The sequence below is a fragment of the Chinchilla lanigera genome, unplaced genomic scaffold (genome assembly GCF_000276665.1).
Source record: "Chinchilla lanigera isolate Chin_1 unplaced genomic scaffold, ChiLan1.0 scaffold00035, whole genome shotgun sequence".
NCBI classification, from domain to species: Eukaryota; Metazoa; Chordata; class Mammalia; order Rodentia; family Chinchillidae; genus Chinchilla; species Chinchilla lanigera.
Genome location: NW_004955436.1, coordinates 5,407,636 through 5,428,546, shown reverse-complemented (window position 1 = coordinate 5,428,546; position 20,911 = coordinate 5,407,636). Strand labels below are relative to the sequence as shown.

The 20,911-nt window shown below is 38.9% G+C and overlaps 1 protein-coding gene across 2 annotated transcripts in view; it reads right to left on the bottom strand.

Annotated features, from left to right (window-relative positions):
* Nkain2 (Na+/K+ transporting ATPase interacting 2) overlaps positions 1 to 20,905 on the bottom strand; it is a 937,374-nt gene extending 916,469 nt beyond the window's left edge. For both annotated transcript variants that reach the window (XM_013516706.1, XM_005389154.1), the window contains exon 1: positions 20,721 to 20,905. In XM_013516706.1, the coding sequence (XP_013372160.1) occupies positions 20,721 to 20,774 (54 nt within the window). In that variant the 5' untranslated portion in view covers positions 20,775 to 20,905. The remainder of the gene's footprint in view (positions 1 to 20,720) is intronic.
* Between the last annotated feature and the right edge of the window lie 6 nt (positions 20,906 to 20,911).

Sequence of the window (20,911 nt, the reverse complement as noted above, 5' to 3'; positions counted from 1 at the left end):
CTTAGAAAGTTGTACACTGATGGAAAAGTAATTGGTTTTCATACAAATGCATGCCACCTAATTTCACAAATGCTTTTGCAGCAATTTAGCCAGCTTTTAATGCACTGTTTCTTTGCCCTCACATTCCACACAGGGCCTGCATGAAACCCTAGGCCCTCCTCTCTCATACTGTGTGATTTCTTTTCGTACTATGGAGCACTGGGCCATTTGCTTCAATATCTAAAATGAAAAGACACAAATATCCTACCCCACGAGGTCCAAGTTTCTTCCAAACAGGCTCTAGTCTATCCACAAACCAGACTCCTGCCCTTCCTGTTTCTGCTTCACCTCCCAATTCTCCCCTACTTTCTGGTTTTACTCTTTGTGTCCCACAGAAGGTTCCTAATTCTAACCTCTTTATTGTTATCTCTTCTTCCTCCTGGGATGCCCTGGGATCAATTTATGAGGCTACTACTGATCCTTCCACAAAATCTGCTTAGTACTTTATGTCTACTTCTCTTATACCTCTTACTGTTCTATATTATACTGGAGGCATTTAGATGTATCATGTCATCTCCTTGACAAAAGTCTAATTTGTTTCCACTACTGATGACTACTGATGGCTTCTCATACCTGGCATTAAACACAGACACACAAGCACACATGCACACACCATATCCATGTGTATGTATGTGTATCTTTAAAATATATAATTGATGTATAACAAATATGCATATAATCATATAATCTCTTAGATTGAGTGCAATACGATTAAATTAAAGCTCTTAATAAGCAGAAACTCTTGATGAAACAGAAGACCAAAAAGAAAAAGAAAAGAATTTATGTACAGTAGATTCTTACCTAAGGTTAATGGACTGTGATCAGAAGTGTGTGAATTCCCGCAAGCGATAGGAACATTTTTCTGATGAAAAAGTGAGTAGCTTTTAAAGATTCTCAAAAGATTCATGATACACAAAAAAGTGAAAAACCATTACTGTGGAGATATAAAATGTAAAGACAGAATTATTTTATATATTGATGTTCTATAGCCTTTGGAATATCTAAGTAACTGCATCAAATGGACTGAGTAACATCAATAATATTAAACTGTATTTATGTGAACATTTTTAAAACTGGACCAGGTAGAGAAAAAAAAGCGAGACCAAGATGATACAGTCTACATCAATATTCAGGTCTCACAAACACTGATCTTACTTACAGTGAGTTAATGTGGCTTTAAAACACACTCAACGGAGGACAGAAAATGTTTTTAACCACTACCATATTAAGTAAGCAGTATGGCTTAGTAAATAAATAATAAGGATCAGGTTGCAATTTAAATTAATCTTTAATTATTACAACCACTAGATGTTAGATTTATGATAGAAACATGGCTTGACATCCCTTTCAGTGAGATCACATCCTAATTTCCAACACGTTCGTTCTGCTGCCCATGTGTGGGCATTTCATGAATCCTACATGATAAAGCTAATTTAGCAATTATTTAAATTCCTGCAACCATTCATGAATTCATTCCTTTTAAAATTATCCCAACTGGGACTGGCTAGGAAACAGCTCCAGGTGAAAGTTTTCCAGGGTTTTCTCCACCTCATAATATCCAGGGCAGGGCCCTACGCACATGTGGCTCTCTGCCCACGGAATGGTGTATTTTTATTCATGTGATGAAAGAGTCCATTGAAAGATGGCCTACCAGCAGCAAATACACAAGGAAACTCACCCATCTGTAAAGTCTGTGCCAAATGACTACAGAACCTCAAAAAAAATCTGTGTTTATTTCTTTCCATTGAAGAAAAAACTAAAATATTAAATGCAATTTAACAAATTCTGAGTTAAAGCAAGCATAGTAACCGTGATAATAAGCACCTTACTCTTATGAAAGGAAAGTGAAATTCAACAGGTCTCCATAAAGCATTAAAATAAAAGAGGTATATAATTAATGTCAGCAAACATTATTGCTACAATATTTACATTTAGTAAACGTGTACTGAAACTATGTCATTTACCTGATTGGAGGAAAACTTGTATAAATGAAAAGAGGTCTATTCTGGGACAGTGGGTAAAATGGTTAATGGAGAAAGCACTCTTCTGTATCTCTAAGAGCCCGTGAACCTTCTCAGGAAAGTTCAATAAAACCAGAAGTACATTCCTGAGAAAATTCAGAAGCCCGCACCCCACACTGCTTCAGTCTTGTAGAGGAAGAAGCAGGTCCTTAGGACCAGGCCACTAAAGAAGCAAAATTTGATAAATGCTATTAAACAGCCCTATGGAACTAACATTTTTTGAGTTAAGAAAATGGAACTGCATTTTTATAAAAGATGGACAAAAATGAAACTCCATCCATTCCCATTCATAAGGGTAAGAATTATAGAACACTATACATTGTCCTAATGTTTTAGAAAACAAGTTATAAAATTTGTGCTTGTTTCATTATAAAAGAAAAGAAGATAAAGTCCCCTTTCTATACCATTTGTGTATTAGCAAATGTCCAACAGCTTCACAAGTCCTCGGAGATGTAGCTCTCTCAGTATCTCCAATAACTAGAATTAAACACATCCAGAGACCCTGACTTCAGAGTACTCCGCGGGGAGCCAAGTGGCAACATCGTCTAGGCCTTCTAGATTAATAAGAGTGAGGTCAGAATACTATGCCTTCGGGGTGAATTCTGACCCCCAGAATCACATACCTCCCAACATTTCAAGTGCTGTAACTAAAGATACGTTCAGCACAGTCGTCTGGGGTCAGAACCACAGGAAGGAGCGCATCGCCAGCACACAGCGTGCTCTTCTCCTTGATGCCTGGAGAAATCCTTCCCTCTCTTGTTTCTCAATGGTGTCAGCGACTGTCCTTTCTAAAATTAATATAGGGGTAGGGGGCTTTGCATCTCCACTGCTAGAAGGCCCTGGAGATTATCATGAGTTCCCTACCACAGAAGAGTTCAGATACAACATGGATCTCTCCATGGTTTGACTCAGCTGTGAGTGAAAAGATTTAAAATGTCTCCTTATTCCATTGTGTAACTCGTAGGATACAAATGCAAACAAAGACTTCTGTGAACGAGAGTGGGCTATAATGATCTGAGCCCTCCTTTCCAAACTAAGACCCATTTGTTTTCAAAGAATGAAGCACTGTCAGGGGTTTTAAATGTGTAATTGTTCGGGGGGGGCGCATTGATTAGAAAACAAATGAAGGCTCTTGCCCTCTCCTCCTGCACAGGCGACCCCACAGGGCGTGGTGTTGAAGGACCAGCTCTGTCCTCAGAGGTGTGGATCTTGCCCCTCATGCACCACTGGCAAAGGAGAATGTCTCCACAGATGTGCTGGCCAGGGTCCTCCAAGGTTGCAAATGCCCTCCCTCGAGTGCTACACAGTGACCTCACCTTTGCAACATCAGCAACTAACTGGACTAAAACTGAAGTGAAATTTTCTAGTTAGTGGTTGAAATATAATTTTAAGAAACTCAAACGTATCAAAAAAAAAGTCAAGTATCTGAAAACAAGATGCTTCTATTCACTTATTGAGTAATATGGTAATATTTGATATTCATAAATATCTTTATGTATTATTGGCAGTTAGAAATGTTTCATACATAGCTTTCCATAATGAATTTTTAGCCCTTACGTATTTAGGTAATTGTTTAATGTTAACTATTAGAAAATATGACTAGTCTAGAATAGTATTTCACTGAAGTTCCTGAAAATACCAGTTTCGTGGAAGATTAATAAGGGCAATCAGAAAAAGAAGTTTCTTGGACCACTGCAAGCACTTTGTAAATATTAGCTCAGTTAAGGGAAATTAACCAAGAGTTTATTTAGTGTATGATTTCTTGGAGCTGGTGATATAATAACACGCACTGTGACCTGTGGGGACAGTGGGAAACAGATGCTCTGATTAGCGGAATTGTGAAACACTTTTATAGACACTAGCCTGACAGAGCAGGCTGAAAGGTTTGTGACATCCATGTTTAATTCTAAATAAATAAATTATACATATCAGAGACAAAAGTATTTTACCTATCTTAAACTACCTGCACCTAAATTTATACTCCTCCTTTACACAGTCCGTCAAAATTATGAGTAGATGAAGAAAAAAATGTTGTTTTTTTTAAAAATAACTGATTGCTGCAACCAGATCCACTGCTGATGTGGCTTAGAAATATACTGTCTCTCCTCTGGGCTCCTCAGATGAAGAATTTTGAAAGATTAAAGCAATAATAATTACAACGATTCTAACTCTAGTCTAAATTTAGACTAGAGTCTGAGCTAGTAAAGAAAGACATCTGAAGTATTTGATTCCATTGCAACATTACCAGGCACAAGGATGCTGGCAGATTCTGCTCAATCTTTACTCATTACAAAGACACAAACACAGTAAAATGACCTTCCATTTCTATTACACACATTCCCAATGGAGCTGCAGTCTCTATGTCTAGCTGATGGATGGCTTGAACCACCAGTGCTACCTGTACAGCTGTCCCGTTGGGTGGCTGTTTATTAATTTCATTAGTAAAAAGACAGATCAAAGTAACTACATTCATTTTTACCACTAGTGCTTCAAGCCAGCAGGAATATGCTAAGCTTCTGAGTAAGACTAACCTAGGAGTCAGAAAGAACCATACTGGGTCCATAAGAAAAGTGTTCTCACACATCACTAAGAAGCCAAAGGAAGAAATAAGCTAAATACCTAACTGAGTTGGAAAATTTCAAAATCAGGTTCATGCAATCCTGTAACACCATTAAATGTAGATCTATTCTTTTCTGCAAGCCAGCAGCTCTCAAGGCCTGGTAGAGCCCAACAATATCAGCAACAACCAGGAATTCCTTAGAAATGCCCCTTCTCTTGCCCTACCCTAGACCTAAAATGTCATAAAATCTGGGTTGAGGCAAGAAGATCCATGTTTAAAAAGCCCCACAAGGGATTTTAATGCACCTCCTGTTCAAGAAGTGAACTCCAGCTTGTCACTACATATTTCAATTCACCTATTTAGTCGAAGACCTTTCCAACCACAATAATTTTGGCAAATTGTATTAATAATAGTGGTCTGAACAGATGTAGGATTTGGAGAACCTAAGCAATGACAAGTATTAACATTCTGCATCATGGATACCCACCAGAGATTGGTTTAAATAAAAAGAGGAATTTAAGACAAGTGAGTATACACATTCCTCTCGCAGAGTCTTCTTCAAGCATACAAAACATTCCAAACACTGAGTGGTTATGTCAAGAGCTGGCCAGAAATGCACAACAGCTGCAACCTTCTTTCCCACCCTTAAATACTGTAATGACAGAAACAGCAAGGCTTACTTTGCTAGGGTGCACTCTAGGTGTGTTCGGCAGTGCTCGGGAACAGACGAATTCCAGTGGGAAGCGAGGGGACACAGCCCACTTAGGTGGAAGCCTCTTCCACCACCTTCTCAGGGTAATCTCAACAGCCCTTGTGTAGGGAACCCTCAGGTTACCTGTGCCAGGAAGGTTGGGAGCGGCACCCTGACACCACCTGTGCTTCCCTGAGCTAGAGCAGTCCTGGGTCAGTTCAACTCTGAGTGTGGCACCAAGCAATTTGGAGGTGGACCCTTCATTCATTAGTAAAGCAAATATAAGATACTGATCAAGTTTTCTGCTACCCAGAAGCCAGGCAGTGAGACACAGGAGGTTCAGAGTCCGAAAGACCTGGTTTTGAATCCAAGCTCTCCCACTTCCTTACTAAGGGGTGATCTGAGGGAGCTGCTTAATCTTTCAAGGCTTCTACCTCCTCCTCAGTAAAAGGAGGATGTTAATGTCTATCACAAATCCCATAAGATCACCAGACATGATTCTGCAAAAACAGAACAAACCTTATTTAGCATTTAGACTCAACAGGTGTCCAAAAACTAATAATTTTTTATTACTGTTTAATTACTGTTTAAATAGTTTACAAACATAGATTATAAAAGCATGCCAAATTATTAAAGACACAAAATCTTTGAAAACTTCATTTCGAATAGCACATTAATAAGCTTATCTGTAACTTCTCCAAGAGTTTTTTCAAACTATAGATACGATAATTAAAACTACAAAGTCTTATAAGATTAATAAATGAATCTGATGCTGGAATAAGAAAAGGGGGTAGACAAGGGGAAAAAAAGAATTAAAATGTGTCCTGTACATGCACCAATTCCCTACAGTGAATGTAATCATTATTGATTAATAAGAGTAAAAAAAAAAAAAAAAGCAGGCGGCTTGTAAGTACTTGAATAGGTAAAAATTATTAGCACTGGAAGGTCCCATACTCCTATTCAAAGCTGGAAAAACAAAAATTTTACAGCCTACATAATATTAAACACTAGAAAACTTCTATGAGACCCAGTGCCTGTTTTACAGTTTAAGCAAAAAGAAGGAAAACAGCATTTTAGGAAAACAAAGCAGGTAATTTTGGCAAACACCAACAGCTTTCATATATGAACATACCTGCAATATGAAAGAAGATGAAAATGGTGAGTTGCATTTTTCTTTCTAATCTGATGAAAGAAATATTTTATTTTGATCTTTCATAATCAATTTCTTGGAGATGGCAGGATCAAGTAATTCATATAATTCTATTTCCATCCCAGAGAAAGTAGGGGTGGAAGAGAACCTCATATACCTGTGTCACAGTGGCCTCTGTACAGTCATGCACTCTGTGAATGTTTCAGTCAGCAACAAACTCATAGAGGATACTGACTGTACCACATAGCCAAGTGTGCAGTAGGCAACATCATCTAGGTTTTTTACAAGTACACCCTACAATGTCTACACAACAAGAAAACAGACTAATGATGCCTTTCTCAGAACAAGTCACCATTGAGCAACACATAACTGTATTATATATTGAAAATAAACAACTATCAATTTTCCATGGACAAAGGGTACACAATTGGGAGACTTCATTACATAGGTGAAAAGCAGAATAGAAATATTTTCCCTATGTGTATGATCCCTGACATTTCTGTGGAATAAGGCATTGGACATAGGATAACATACATTATCAGCAATCTTAGTTTCAAAATCATTTATAGAAATGTGACACTGTGCTACTTGAAATACTACCAAATAGCATAACTAATATATATTCTTTAAAATTTAAATTACTAAAATATTTAACACACATTATACTGTGACTTTAATGCTTATTTCTGGCTAAACACAGAAATATAAAAATGTACTCTGTCTCTCAGATTGTATTTTTTTAAGTATTTATATTTAAATGCTTCTTGTTTTAAAGCATCCCTGACTTTCATTCTGAGATTCTTGACTGAAGAAGTGGAAAACACACCTCAAAGTATAGCAGCATGAGCCACCCACTTTCTGGGACCCTTTCTGGCCCTCTCGGACAGAAGCTTTCTTTTTTTCAATAAATTCTTCCTGCTCTTAACCTCCAGTGTTCCTACAATTCATTCCTCAACTTTACAGAACACTATCTTGACATTTTGGACATCTAGCAAGTTAGGAGTTTCATTTCCCTATATCTTCTGGAGGTCTTCCACTGAGATAATTGGACAGAGGTAAGAGTTTGTTTTGTTTCATATATGTCAGATTGTGACATACTTAGGTAATCAAAATTTTATTATAATTGGTCATGCTCCATAGAAATTTAAATTGAAAACATGGGAAGGTTACAAGGTTATAACGCTTCCTTAATGGGAAAATTTATTCTGGTTTTGCATATGTTTCATTTGGACTTAGTTGCTGAACTTACTAGTGTTCCTTCTTTTACCTGTTTGACTTATTCGACAGCTGTGGTTTATTATCTTAGCAGCACTAGGAAAATGTAATATTAGAGCATCACCTAATAGGCTTTGATATAAAGTGCTATAAAATTTGTCTTTTCATTAATAAAATCTAGCTCATATTTAGAAAATATATATGCCTATGTAAGAAAACTTGGGACTCCTTCCACCAGTTAAAGGATGCTAGGTTGGTGGCATTCTTAAAACTTGGAGGACAGGTTTCACTGAGACAGACTGGCTCTGATTCTTCTCTGCACCCTAGAGAAAATGTCAAGCATGCTCTGCTTCAGTTTTCTTTCTGGTCTGATCTTACACTGTTGAGGAGGCAATCTTAGCTCTTGAGATTCCCCATTCTCACCTTTCCAGGCTAAGAGTGACAACTCAGGGACAAATTGTCTCTATAACTCATCATGAGCATGAGAGGAGAAGACTTCCTTTCTACGATCTTATAATTTTTTTCTGCCACTTTGTACTTTCCTTTTGGGGTGGGAGGCATGTGAGACTAGAGAGAAAGAACTCTAAACTGTTCCAACTTTTTCCTCTTATGCAACAACTAAGTTAAACTCACAGAAAGTGGGCATTTGCTAATGATAAGACAAGGAAGTCACCTTAGATGAGGGACACATAACCCATCTCTGGGTCAGATGAGACATCAGACTTTTTCTCATCCAGGAGAAAACACATAAATCCACATCCCACCTTAGTGCTCTGGACAAGTCTCCCTCAGCAGACTGAACCTGAGACACAGTAAAAAGAACTGACCTCTAGGTGAAACCAGAAGTAGCTATTTCCAAAGCACGACACTTATGGGACCAAAGTACATTTAGCCTAAGGTAGGATCTCCAACCTTTCCTCTTCCCCTTCTAAGTCTAATTATTATTTATATTTATGGAGAAAATACTTTGATAATAAGTTGTGGACTTTAAACCTTTATTGTAAACTTATAAAGTGCTAAGTAATGATCTTGCTTCTTTAATCTATGCCTTGTAGAACTCTGACAAATGGTGGTTATTCTGCCAGCTAGTTAAATGCTCTTAGAACAGATGCCACTCTTAAAGCAGAGGACAGGTTTCCTCAGCAACTTTTTTGGTGAATCCCTATTGAAGCCAATGGTTAATGGAATATTGACCAAACAGACAGCTGGAGTCCTTTCTGGAGACTGATCTCTGGTTGTATGGTCCATAGAAACTAAGAACAACTGAGGAGTTAAGGCCAGGGCTGCTCTCTGGTAGATACCCAAAAGGTTCCTCAGTGGGAACTGGCTCCCAGCAAGGAGAAAAATCTCCACTTATCTATTGTATCTTTCTCTCTTTACCATTAAGTCAGAAATTTTTCTCCAACTTGTTGAAAGTTAACTTTAAAACTGCCTTGTCCTTATACTACCCTTCCCTCCAAGATTCAAACTGAGGCAACTTGCAACAACAACTGTTTCCTGTTCACAAAGGAAAACAATTGTCAGAGGAATGACTTACATTTGTGTCTTATTTATACTAAGAGTTAAGGAACAGATTTTAGTTTTTCTTCCATGTTTGCATAGAAGACTAATAAATGTGCCTTTACTAACATGTGAAATGTTATTTCTAGATGATAAATGTAAGTTTAACCTATGAATTTCAAAGATACAAAAATTTAAATGAAGCATAGTCTTGTCCTGTTGCTAGGAAGGATTGCCTAGGTGATTAGATGGATAACAAAAGTGTCTTGAAGATTTCTTTGCCCTCCGGCCCAAAGTGGAATTTCTCCAGTAAACTGTTCCTTCTGTCTATCTCTAGGGGTAATCTCCTTCACAGCCTGAGAAGTGCTTTACCTCCAACTCACTTTTCGGTATATGCCCTCTTTCAAAGAACAAAAGCAATAGTTTATTACAAAGTTATGCTTATTATGCTTCCTTCTTTAAAACATTACTGTCACAGTTGGAACCAGTTGTAACTTGTGCTCATAAGTGTCCTACAGGAGTAAGTTCACCAGCTCTCTGGGAAGACAAAATTGCACACCAGTTTGAGGGTGGATAGGCTGGTTGAATTTTGTCTTCTGCTCTCTCTCCAGATGACATCCATCTGCCTTGGAGTGCAATATACTCAAGGGTGCCATGAGAGTATAAATAGAAATCAAATAGAAATTAAAGAGGACACTCAATTTCCTTTGGCATTTCAAACATAGGGGGTTCAATGTCAAAGTCTCTTACTCCTTTAGAATGCATTCTTAAGCACTGGAAAATGTTCAACCCTTATGTGCTGAAAAAGAGCTGTTTGATATTTTTCTGCACATGTGCATGGCCTACCTACCCCTAGAGCCAAAATGAAATGCAGTGAGAAGCATTAATTATGATGCTATTTTACAACTAGAATCATACTGTAAAAAAGAGGGAAAATGATCAGAATTGCCTTATGTTCAAACTTTCTTTACATTAATTCTTATTTATGCTCAGAGTATAATCCATATGAATCTATGAATGTTCATATGTCTCTTTCTCTCACTGAAAACATATGTCCATAGCTCCTGACTCAACAGAAGGACAGATTATCCTTAAAGAAACATTTATTACCCAGTTGGCCCCAGCTATTAAGAAAATGTTACAAAAGAGATCTTTTGCTCTAGATAGCTCACTTGATACTTTAGTAAAAACTTCCTCCTTAGTGTTCTATACTTGAGACTGGGAGGAAGCCAAGGAGAAAAAGAAAAGAGACCAACAAAGTGGCTGCCTTTGTTGCAGACTTAAAAAATATAGACATGAAGTCTGATTTTGGGGGGCTCCAAGAAGAGTTTGACAACTACCAATCTCATCTTCTACTGCTGCCAAAAGCCAGGCCACCGTAAGAGGGACTGCCTTACAAGGCCCCCAGATATGCCCTAACTGCAAAGGCACTCAGTGGAGGCAAGACTGCACTCTGAGGCAGAAGCCCCAGAGCTCAGATTCATCTTCCTAGCTGGTCTAGAAAGACTAAAGGGCCATGAGGCACTCTGCCCTCTCCCTCTGGCCAGATTGTCTTCTCCACCTGTCATCTCCAAGAGGAGCCCTGAGTAACCATGACTAAAGTGAAAAAAAGCCTATTGGTGGACACTGGCATATGTTTCTTCATCCTTCTTCTTTATCCTGGCCTTCCTTCCAGCCATCATACCTCAATAAAAAGGAGTCACCAGATAAAAGGTAACTCACTTAAGCTATAACTGAGGTAACTTCCTCTTCATCCATTCCTTTTAGTTATGCCTAAAGGCTTAGCTCTCACCCTGGGGAGAGATTTTTATCCTGTCTAAATACTATAATATATACATACACAGATTGCCAACTAATCAAAATGATGCTCAGACTGGTTTTGCAAATACAAAATATATGTTGTCTATTACAGCAACTTGTGAGTGTTTCATTGATCAAAAATAACGTGTTAATTATTATCTGCTTCTCATAAGTTATCAAAATTTTGGGGATAATTATAGCTAAAACTGGAGGCACTTAAACCAAAATATCAGACTCTATCAATAGAGGGGTCTAAGAGCCAATGGATCACAATTTTATCCCCATCCCTTAAGAATAGACTTACCAGCACCTTGATTTCACTCATATGTCAAAGAGTAAAGCAGTTCAATACTTACTAGTCTGGGGAGATACCTTCACAAACTGGGTTGAGGCCTTGTAGAACAAAAAAGGCACAAGGAGTGGTAAAACTTTTAGTCTCAGAAATCATGCCCAGGGCCTCGTAGGCCCCAGAAGGAGGGCTTCTGGCGCACAGGGAGCCACGGGCGGGGAGCGCCGGTCTTCCAGCTGGCTAGCTTCCTGCCTCGTGGGCTCCCGGAGGGAGGGCCCCCGGCACATGGGGAGCCTCGGGCAGGGAGCGCCGGTCTTCCGGCTGGCTAGCTTCCTGCCTCATAGGCTCCCAGAGGGAGGGTCTCTGGCACATGAGGAGCCATGCGGCGGCGAGCGCTGTTGCGCACCAGCCCTTACGCCAGCTGCTGCTGCTCAATTGAGATCTATCATGACACAGAGAAACAGTGACACAATTGGCCCACCATGCAATGACTGCAGATGCCCACCCACGGACATGTGTGAATCATTCAAACTTTAAACAACATGCCATACAACAGGACACTCTTTGAATACATGCCATACAATGGGACACTCTTGCTCCTGCCATTGAGAACCAGAAAGGTCCAGAGCCAGCGGAGGAGTAGCTGCTGAACAAGGACTCAGAGAACATGAGAATGCAGACTAAGCCTGCGGAGTCAGAGGTCCTGCGGACTGGGGTCACGAGAGCAGCTTGGAAGCTGTAAACCAGGAGGACCTTGCAGAACCCCTGCAGAGACTCACTGGAAGCCGTTCTTCCCCTGACAGTACAAGCTGTGGTGGAGCTTGGGAGAAGTCTGCAGCAGGATTCCTGCTGCCTGTGCTGACAGTTGGGGAGAGGACACTAACTGGTTGTGGGGTCCCAATGTGATGGGAGGCTGGAGAGAAAATGCTACAAAAAATGGCTTTCGCCCCAGACGGCTCACTTGATTTTTGACAACCCTTAGGCTGTAACTACTTGTTAGATCCTTCTTGTGTATCTCTGTATTCCTGAGAAACAACTTTGAAGATACCACCATGTATTACAGCAGTCATTGATATTTTCCTACTAATCTATCCATAACTCTGTAATGTTTGCATTGTTCCTATCCTATTTCCTAAATGGATCCATGTTTATTATTATGTGTTTCCTACAACAACCATTGAGAATTATTGAATGATTATTCAGTAGGTCACTCATGTATAGTTCTATTTATTTTCTTTAGAAGCCACTTTGAAGATACCTAAGTATAGTACAACAACTATTGATAATCTCCTACTTCTTTTGTCTGTAACTCACTATCATTTGTCTATTTGTTTTCCTGAGAAACTACCTTGTAGATAACAATATGTAAAACAATAACCATTGATAATTTCCTACCACTTTGTCTGTAATTTGGTAAGCCCCCCCCCATTATTATGTTATCCTTCTTTTACTCTTTAAAATTAAAAAAAAAAAGAAAAAGAAATCATCCCCAGATTTGGACTTCCTAAGAGCTTACAGAGTGATAGTGGGCCTTCTTTTAAAGTGACAGTCACATAGGGCGCCTCTCACACACTGGCAATCACTATCACCTCCACTGTGCCTGAGGGCCACAATCATCAGGAAAGGTAGAAAAAATGCATGAGACCCTAAGGAGACATCTTTGCAAAACAGCTGAGGAGATCCACCTACAGTGGTCTCACTTCCTACCCCTATAGCTCTTACTAAAATAAGAAATACACCTCAAATTCTAGGTCTCAGTCCATTTGAAATGCTTTATGGATCCCCCTTTATCACTAATAATTTTCTCTTAGATATACAGATGCCTTAATGAAGGATAGCACACCACTGGCTAAATTTCAGCAAACTCTTCAATAGCTAATAGAAGCTCAACCTAAAGAAAAGGGAAATCCTGTATTTCACCCCAGAGACTTAATGCTGGTAAAGTCTCTTCCCTCATCATCCCCTTCCCTCAGACCAACTTGGGTAGGACCATACATCATGATCCTGCTAACTCCATCAGCTGTCAACATAGCAGGCCTGGACTTCTGGAAAATCCATAGCCAACTCAAGTCCTGCAAACCAGAGACTATCACTGAGTGTGAGCAGCCATAATCAGAATACTCCTGAGAACCCATAGAAGATTTAAGATTCTTACTCAAGAAAAAATAAAGCCTTCAGACAAGTAATTTAAGATGTTACTCTTAGCCCTTTTACTAATCATTTTACCACTTAAGGGAGAATGCAATTCCTTTCTCTAAGGTGGGCACAAGAATATGCAAAGTCCTTACAGCAAACATCTTCTGGATATGTGGCCTGCTCCTATGTCCAGTACATCTGGACTTCCTTGGTAAGTATTCCTACTTCAAGGAGATAACTAGAGTAAACTATAAGACTATATAGTCCTCTTTCACTATATCACAGTCCACTTATTGAGGCTTCACTGTATCACAGGTTTTTTAAAAAACATATATCTAATTCTGTATCATGGAGTTTTCACTATATTGCAGGATTTTGCAGTATATAAGTATTCATATAATATTTATGATTTTAATTATTTTTGCCTAAAAATTTAAAATACAAAAATATGAATATGGTTAATTCAAACATATGAAATCAAAATAAACTATACTATATATTTCATCAGTGGATGAATACCATACTGTACCACTTGCATACACAGCACACTGTGGTGACCAACCACAGCACTGTGTTCTCTATTCTGAGCCCTGATTGGCTCAGTGACTGTAGTATCAGTCTGGTTGCTCTCCCGTACTGCCCATATATTCAGCATCTCTCCTTGTTCACCTCATATGAAGTACCCATATAGAATCCTACATGTTGTTAAAATTATGTAGATTTAACAGTATAGAAAGTATTTAAGAGCATATGAAGTGTTTATAAGATTGTGGGAAAGGTCAATAAGACAGGAAAAGGTTTATAGGAGTGTTTAAAGCCTTAAAAATATATATAAATAATAAAATAAATATAATGCCACTACTTTGTGGATTTTCACCTATCACGGGGGTCTCTGGAATGTAACTCCCATTATAGGTGAGGGAGCACTGTACTGATGAGTTGAAAAAGAATTCAATGGTTCATAGTTTAGCACATCATTACAAGATAGCTGAGTGGCCTATAAACTGTACTCTTAACAATGCTGGACATAATAGAATTTTTTCTAACAATGCCACTGAAGCTTCTTTAAAGGCTCTGGTAGGACCCCTATTAAATAAAAGTAAGGTCCTCTCCTGAGGACCAACAACCATAGATATCAACATGGTTATTTTCAGATAAGGGATGATCAGCTATAGTTAACCCCACTATAGGATATCTTAGTAGAAAAGCCCCCTTACGTTGGGAACATAAGAACCACTCCTATTTTCATTGGCCTAACTCTACTAAATACTTGGGATGGACACCCCCTGAACGGTGTACACACACAATAACTTGACAGGCTGAAGACGGGTTTGCAACAAACTGGCTTAATCACTCCAGAATTAGATGGGAAGCCCTCAGTGGCACTCAGTGGTTCTGTGGAACCAGTCTGTGGCTCTTGTTACTCCCTGGGTGGATAGGAAGATGCACACTGGGATTTGCATGATTACAAGGCAGAAGTATCAAAAGTATTGACAAAACTGCAAATTTGACCTGCCTACAACATACATGGTCTACAAATGTACTTCACTGGAATCATCATTTGTCTCCTATCTTTACCCCTTCCCTGGGGTTAGAGGATGCCATGCAACTCATCAAGGCCTTAACTAACTATACTCAATAGACCTTAAGCAACACTGAGGCTGGCCTCTTTCTCCTGAATGAAGAAGTAAAATTAATGAGGTAAGCCATCCTCCAAAATTGGACGACATTAGACATTCTAACAGCAGCACAAGTGGGGACTTGTACAATTATAAAAACAATGTTCTGTGTACATTCCTGATCCTTCTGTTAATGTCTCAATACCTGTTCAAGATATTAGACAATAGGTTAATGACATGTCTGATTCTGAAATTCCCTGCACCTTCTCCTTATTCTCTTTATGGAAAGCTATTACTGGCTTCTCCTGGTGGAAAACCTTGTGGCTATATTCATAATTATCCTGTTGATTTTATTATTTGGCCCATGCATACTTAACTGTTTCTGTGGCCTTATCTCCTCCAGACTTAAAGCTGTACATCTACCTAAGATAAGAACACCTGGCATCTCTTGAGGGTCTTTAGATAGATCCTTGTTGGAGTTTCTCTGACTACCAATCACAACTATGACCCTCTTCACCTGGAAGTAACCAGATTAGTCTTTGACCCTTACCTCCTCATAGCAGTTAGGAGTACATCTTCAGAGGGGAATATTGTAGATAGCTAAGTAAAATAGAACTATTGTAAGCAATCACACAGGGCTGAGCCCTGGAGAAGTCAATGCATAAGGCAACTATGGTTGGAGGCATATTCTCTGAAGTTCAGACATCAAAAAAAGAAGAACTGTACACCCATATTCTTTCGTTAGAGATGAATAGCAGTGATTGGTATTCTAAATAGACATCAATCACCTTGGGGGTGGAGGACCAAACCTCCTTAACCCACCCCTTCCAGAAAAGTCCTTGTCTGCCCATGTATGCTTGCTATGTGACTTCTTTCCCCATTTGATCCCGATTTAATCAATATTACTCTAGTGACTATACTTGATGGAATATTAGTGCTTCACCATACTTTTGTCCCACCTCACACTCACCTTGCGATTTCCCACTGGATCAATATTACCTAAGCGACTAAACTTGTATCTTATTAGTTGACTATAGCTTTGTCCCACCTTGAACCTGCCTCACTTCGTGGTTTGCTCAATAAAACACCCTTGCAAAGAAGGATGGGTGGGCAACTCACTTTCCAGGCCCCCTTCTGCCCCTCTCAGACAGAAGATTTTTTTCTCTCAATAAATTCCTCCTACTCTTAAAAAAAAAAAAAAAACGTAGAGCAGCATCAGGGGTCAAGGACACAGCAACGCCCACTTGCGTTTCTGGGCCATTAGTCACACAGGGGTCCCCTTCCAGAGGGACTGAAAGTGCACAGACATCATTGCTCACCACGACCTTTACCTGAGGAAGCAAGGAAACAGGTCTACACAAGCTGACTGGTTGACATTTTAGGTGGGTAACAGTATAAGAAGTTGTTATCTGGTTTGTGAACCAAGAAACAGCCTTGGACACAAAAAATGTTCTGTGTCTTTGTTGGCAAACATCATATAAAGCAGAGCAGGGCTAATTAAAATGAAAGAATAAGTTAAAAACAAGAACATGCTGAAAAAATGTTTCTGCACAAAAGTACAAAACATGCTAAGAAATAAAGTTACTTTATAGCTTGGCAGCCTCTGAGCGTATATTTTTTCTTCACAAGTCTATAAAGTATTACATGGGGATTCTCAGCCTTCTTAAATTGGGTCAGTTAACAACTTCAAGATTTTACTGATGGCGTTTGAATCTGAAATTTAAAATTCTTTGAGCAGGAGGGTTTGTGCAGGAACACTTGTAGTCTAAGTTTCTGAAGACCTGCCCCACTTCTCAGCAGTGTTTTAGGAAAATCACAAGGCTCTATCTGTGCTCTTTCAAGTCACTTCATTTCAGTAGTCTAAATTCTAAAAAGTACTCAGACTGCACATATCCGTGAACACTACATCAATGCACAATATTTACATCACTCTACAATTACAATAAAATTTTTAGTCTATCTCTAAACCCATGACCTTTCCTGAATCCATGTGTCTCTGAAAAGTTGAGTAATTGTGCAGTAGAAAGCAAGTGATCATTCTTAATTAGGTTTCCAATGAGACGGTGCACACAGCTGCACACACGTGTCTAACCTAATCGTTAGGTGCACCTGCTCCGGGTTAGCCATATTTCACAGAGCACATGGCAGGAATGGTGGTTTCAAGTGTCAATCTGTTGCGTGTAAATCTAGACTTCCTTTCAATAGTTGGTGAGACACACATTTCATGCCACATAGGAGACCGATGTACAAAAATATGGGCAATTCTGAGCTGCCCTACTTGAAAATAAAGCTGTTTTTCCAGTCTAAAATAAGTTACGTTCTTCTGTATTATGACTGAGTGCTTTTGCGCTGAGAAATATCAGGAGTTTTCACCACTTATATAAAGTACTCTTTGATTCCACCAGACATTGAAAAAGAAAAGCCAAACTCTTTCACAAGTTGTCCAAAGTTTTAAATGAGAAGTTACACTGTTCTTAACCTATGCTGCAAAATCTGTCCTGCAAATGTGGTGATTTCTGTTACTATCTGAAATCTTCAGTTTCTGAGCATTAAAGACAGCAATGATAAAAAAGAAAATTACATTGCTGAGATTATGAGCTTAAACTCTGGATTCTGCACATAGAGCAAATCTGTTTCAAGGGATCACACCCCTTTCCACGAGAGTCACCCTAAAATCTGAAGCTGGTGTCACCACCTAGCTCCAAGATTTTAATTGCGATACATGCAGATACTTTTTCATAAAATCAAAGTTTTATATTGAACTTTTTTGTCATAGAGCTCTACTTCTTTGTCTCATAAAATGATTTTCTGATTTCTTACAAGAATATATGCTTCTCTACAGTTGAAATCTGTCAAAAATTAAAATAAAACTACATTTTAAAAATATAACAAAAACCAAAGATATAAATTCCTACCAGCATATTTCTCTGGAATATTTGTGTCTGGCCATCACTTGTCAAACTGTTAAAATACTGTTTTGCTCTGAAAAGTAACCTGATGAATGACAAACCTATATTCACAATAGCAAAAGTTACCTTATCCTCTCCTAAGCTTGACTGTAAATTGATGTACATGAAATATTCTTTTAAATTTGACTAATATACAATACTCTACTCGTGGAGATTAGTCTTTAAAGAACCTTAATAAAATTATATAATGAAGACATTTATAAAGTTTTTATATTAGACTTCCTTTGGCTTCAGTTAGTTTTAATAAATCTAAAATTGTGGAGAGTCACCAAAAAAGTTGTCCAAATGTTACAAGATCGCACACTAAATACTTTAGAAGGGAACAAAGAGGAAATTGTGTGTTAGTCAATGGTATAGTAGTTATAAGTTAGTTCAGAAATCAGGTTTGTTTGTAAAAACAATCTCTACTCATATAGCTCAAAGGTGCAAAAAGTTATTAAAAATCTAGAAAGAGTAAAAGCAAAGCATATAGTTCTACTTGTTTTGTGTGGGGCTTTACAACTACTATAATTTGTAAGAGAATTGTATTATTTCAAATTAAATAATATATTTCCAAGAAGGAAAAGTGACCAAGAACCTCCAAGGTCCTTTAAGATCTGATCATGTTATCTTATAAAACAATTGGCTCTCTTTGTCCTTTGTTTTTTGTTCTGCATGTGCATTAACATGGCTGCTAATTATAGTAGCTTGGTGGCACATAACACGTGAATGGGAGAAATCACACGATACCTATAAAGCATAAAATATTCCTTAGGCTTCATACATATACTTGCTGCTTAGGGTAACACATCTGGACTATAGCTACCTCTATTTTCTTAAACAATTTAGCTATGACTCAGATATGTTTCATGAGTGATTTAGCACTTCTCTAATACATTGTTTCACATATGCACATGCACACACACCCATACACACATGCACATACACAAAGAAACTTTACGCTTTATCATGCAACTTTCTCTATTTAGCCCCCTTGGTATATTTAAGTTCTACTGAAATTTACGTTGTTTGAGTTGTTGAACTTTGTATTCATCACACAAAGAGTTATTTGATCAGATATAGACACTTCCCTCGTACAATAATAAGACTCCACTACATTAATGATTAAAAGTTAAATTGTAGTCTAAAATTTTTAAATTGAAAAGAGCACAAGAATGCTCTACCCACCCACTCATTCTGCTTTATGCTTCACATTGTGAATCAGCAACGGTAATCTTTTCTGAATCATATATAAAAATAAGAACTCTTTTAAAACATTTATATAATGTGGAATATTTGTGTACATGGATGGTCTAATAGACTAAACATCTTCATTATTCTGGTTAGCTTTATCAATAAGAGTAAAAAAATCATTTATTGAAAAACATATGAATCTGTAGCATATAAAAATAAACTAGTTTACACACCATTGAGAAAATGTTACACTTTTAATTGTATATTGATAGGTCCATCTTCTTTTGCTTACAACTAAGTGAAAGAATGCAACATTCACAGGTCAAAATAGATAACACCACATAACTTTCCTGGAAAAAAAGCATCCTGAGTCAAAACACAACAAAAGCACTTCAGCTAACTACCATATTCAACCAAACAACAATAAATACTGGAGAGCTTCAGGACAACTGATAAACCATGGAGGAAACTTAAGGACTTCTCCCACTAGATCCAGCAGCACATCTTTCTTCTTTCCAACGCTTTTCCCTGATGAGACTTTCAAACAAACGTCTCCTCCTGTCTTGTAGTCCTTTTCTCTGCTTTTAGGAAACACTTGCTAAGCTATGTGGATGACTATTCAGATTAATCTATACTTTCTAAGGAAAGCTATTTGATAACAAGTGAACAAGTTCCTCCTACCAAATTAACCACTTAATGGTGGTGTAATTTTCACCTCTACTCTCTCTCCTCAGCCCTTCCTTCCCTCGCCCTTAGGGAATGGACAGAGACATGACGTTTGCCATTATTGGATCCTTGCCTCTTTGCAAGCGTACAGTATTCCTCAAAAAGTACTTACAATTCTCCATCCTATGGGATCAGACAACAATCTGTTTCAGCAGCGATATGCTACACAGTGTAGCACAGGATATTTTTCCCTGGCATGGCTTGTAATAATTGTGATTTAAAGGTTAGTGCTTCGGTCTGTAGCGACGGTTTTTCTGAGTTCATGCAGGTATTTCTTTTCCATCTACATACTTTCAGAACTCGAGGTGGCTTCCAGATCAGACTGCTGTAAGCGTACCATTTGCCCTAAATAGTACTTATTTGGACCATCATAATTGAGACAATACAGTCCTAGAAAAATAGCACAGGCCAATGAAGAAACAAAGACACGGCACAAAGTGTACAGAAGAAAAGTCAGAAATCCTGCGTCTCAGTTTCACACCTGTATAGTAAAACGCATGTGACCATCACGCCGCTACAGGAATAGGAATGCAAAGCCTAAGGAACAAGAGGCACATCTTGCTTTGCTTCAAGAAATTAAAGACCACAAGTTTAACCCGCACCTGCCAAACTGTTTTTGGAGAGAGGGGGACGGATGCGCAGGGGCGACAGGCTCACCTCTACTGCAACCCACACCGCAGGTCCCCAAATATTCTAAATGCAGCCACTCTCTCGGTCGCCTTCTTTCTTCATTTTTCTTCCACCCTCATCCCTGGCAGACCCTCCCCGGCACTCCCCCCGGCCGCTGTCTCCAAGGCACACCGAAGAAGCAGAGGACCCAAGTGTCACTTACCAGTTGCATGCCACAGATGAAGATAAGCGTGCACCTGCCACTGCAATAACCCATGGTTTCCGAGACCCCTGCCACCGCCAGACTGTCCCGCGTCGGCCACCGTCGAGCCCCCTCTCTATCCAATCAGCGCGCGGGGCCGGCGCGGCCAACCTGGCTGGCGAGGATGGCGGGCTGCGGGCTGCGGGCCGGCG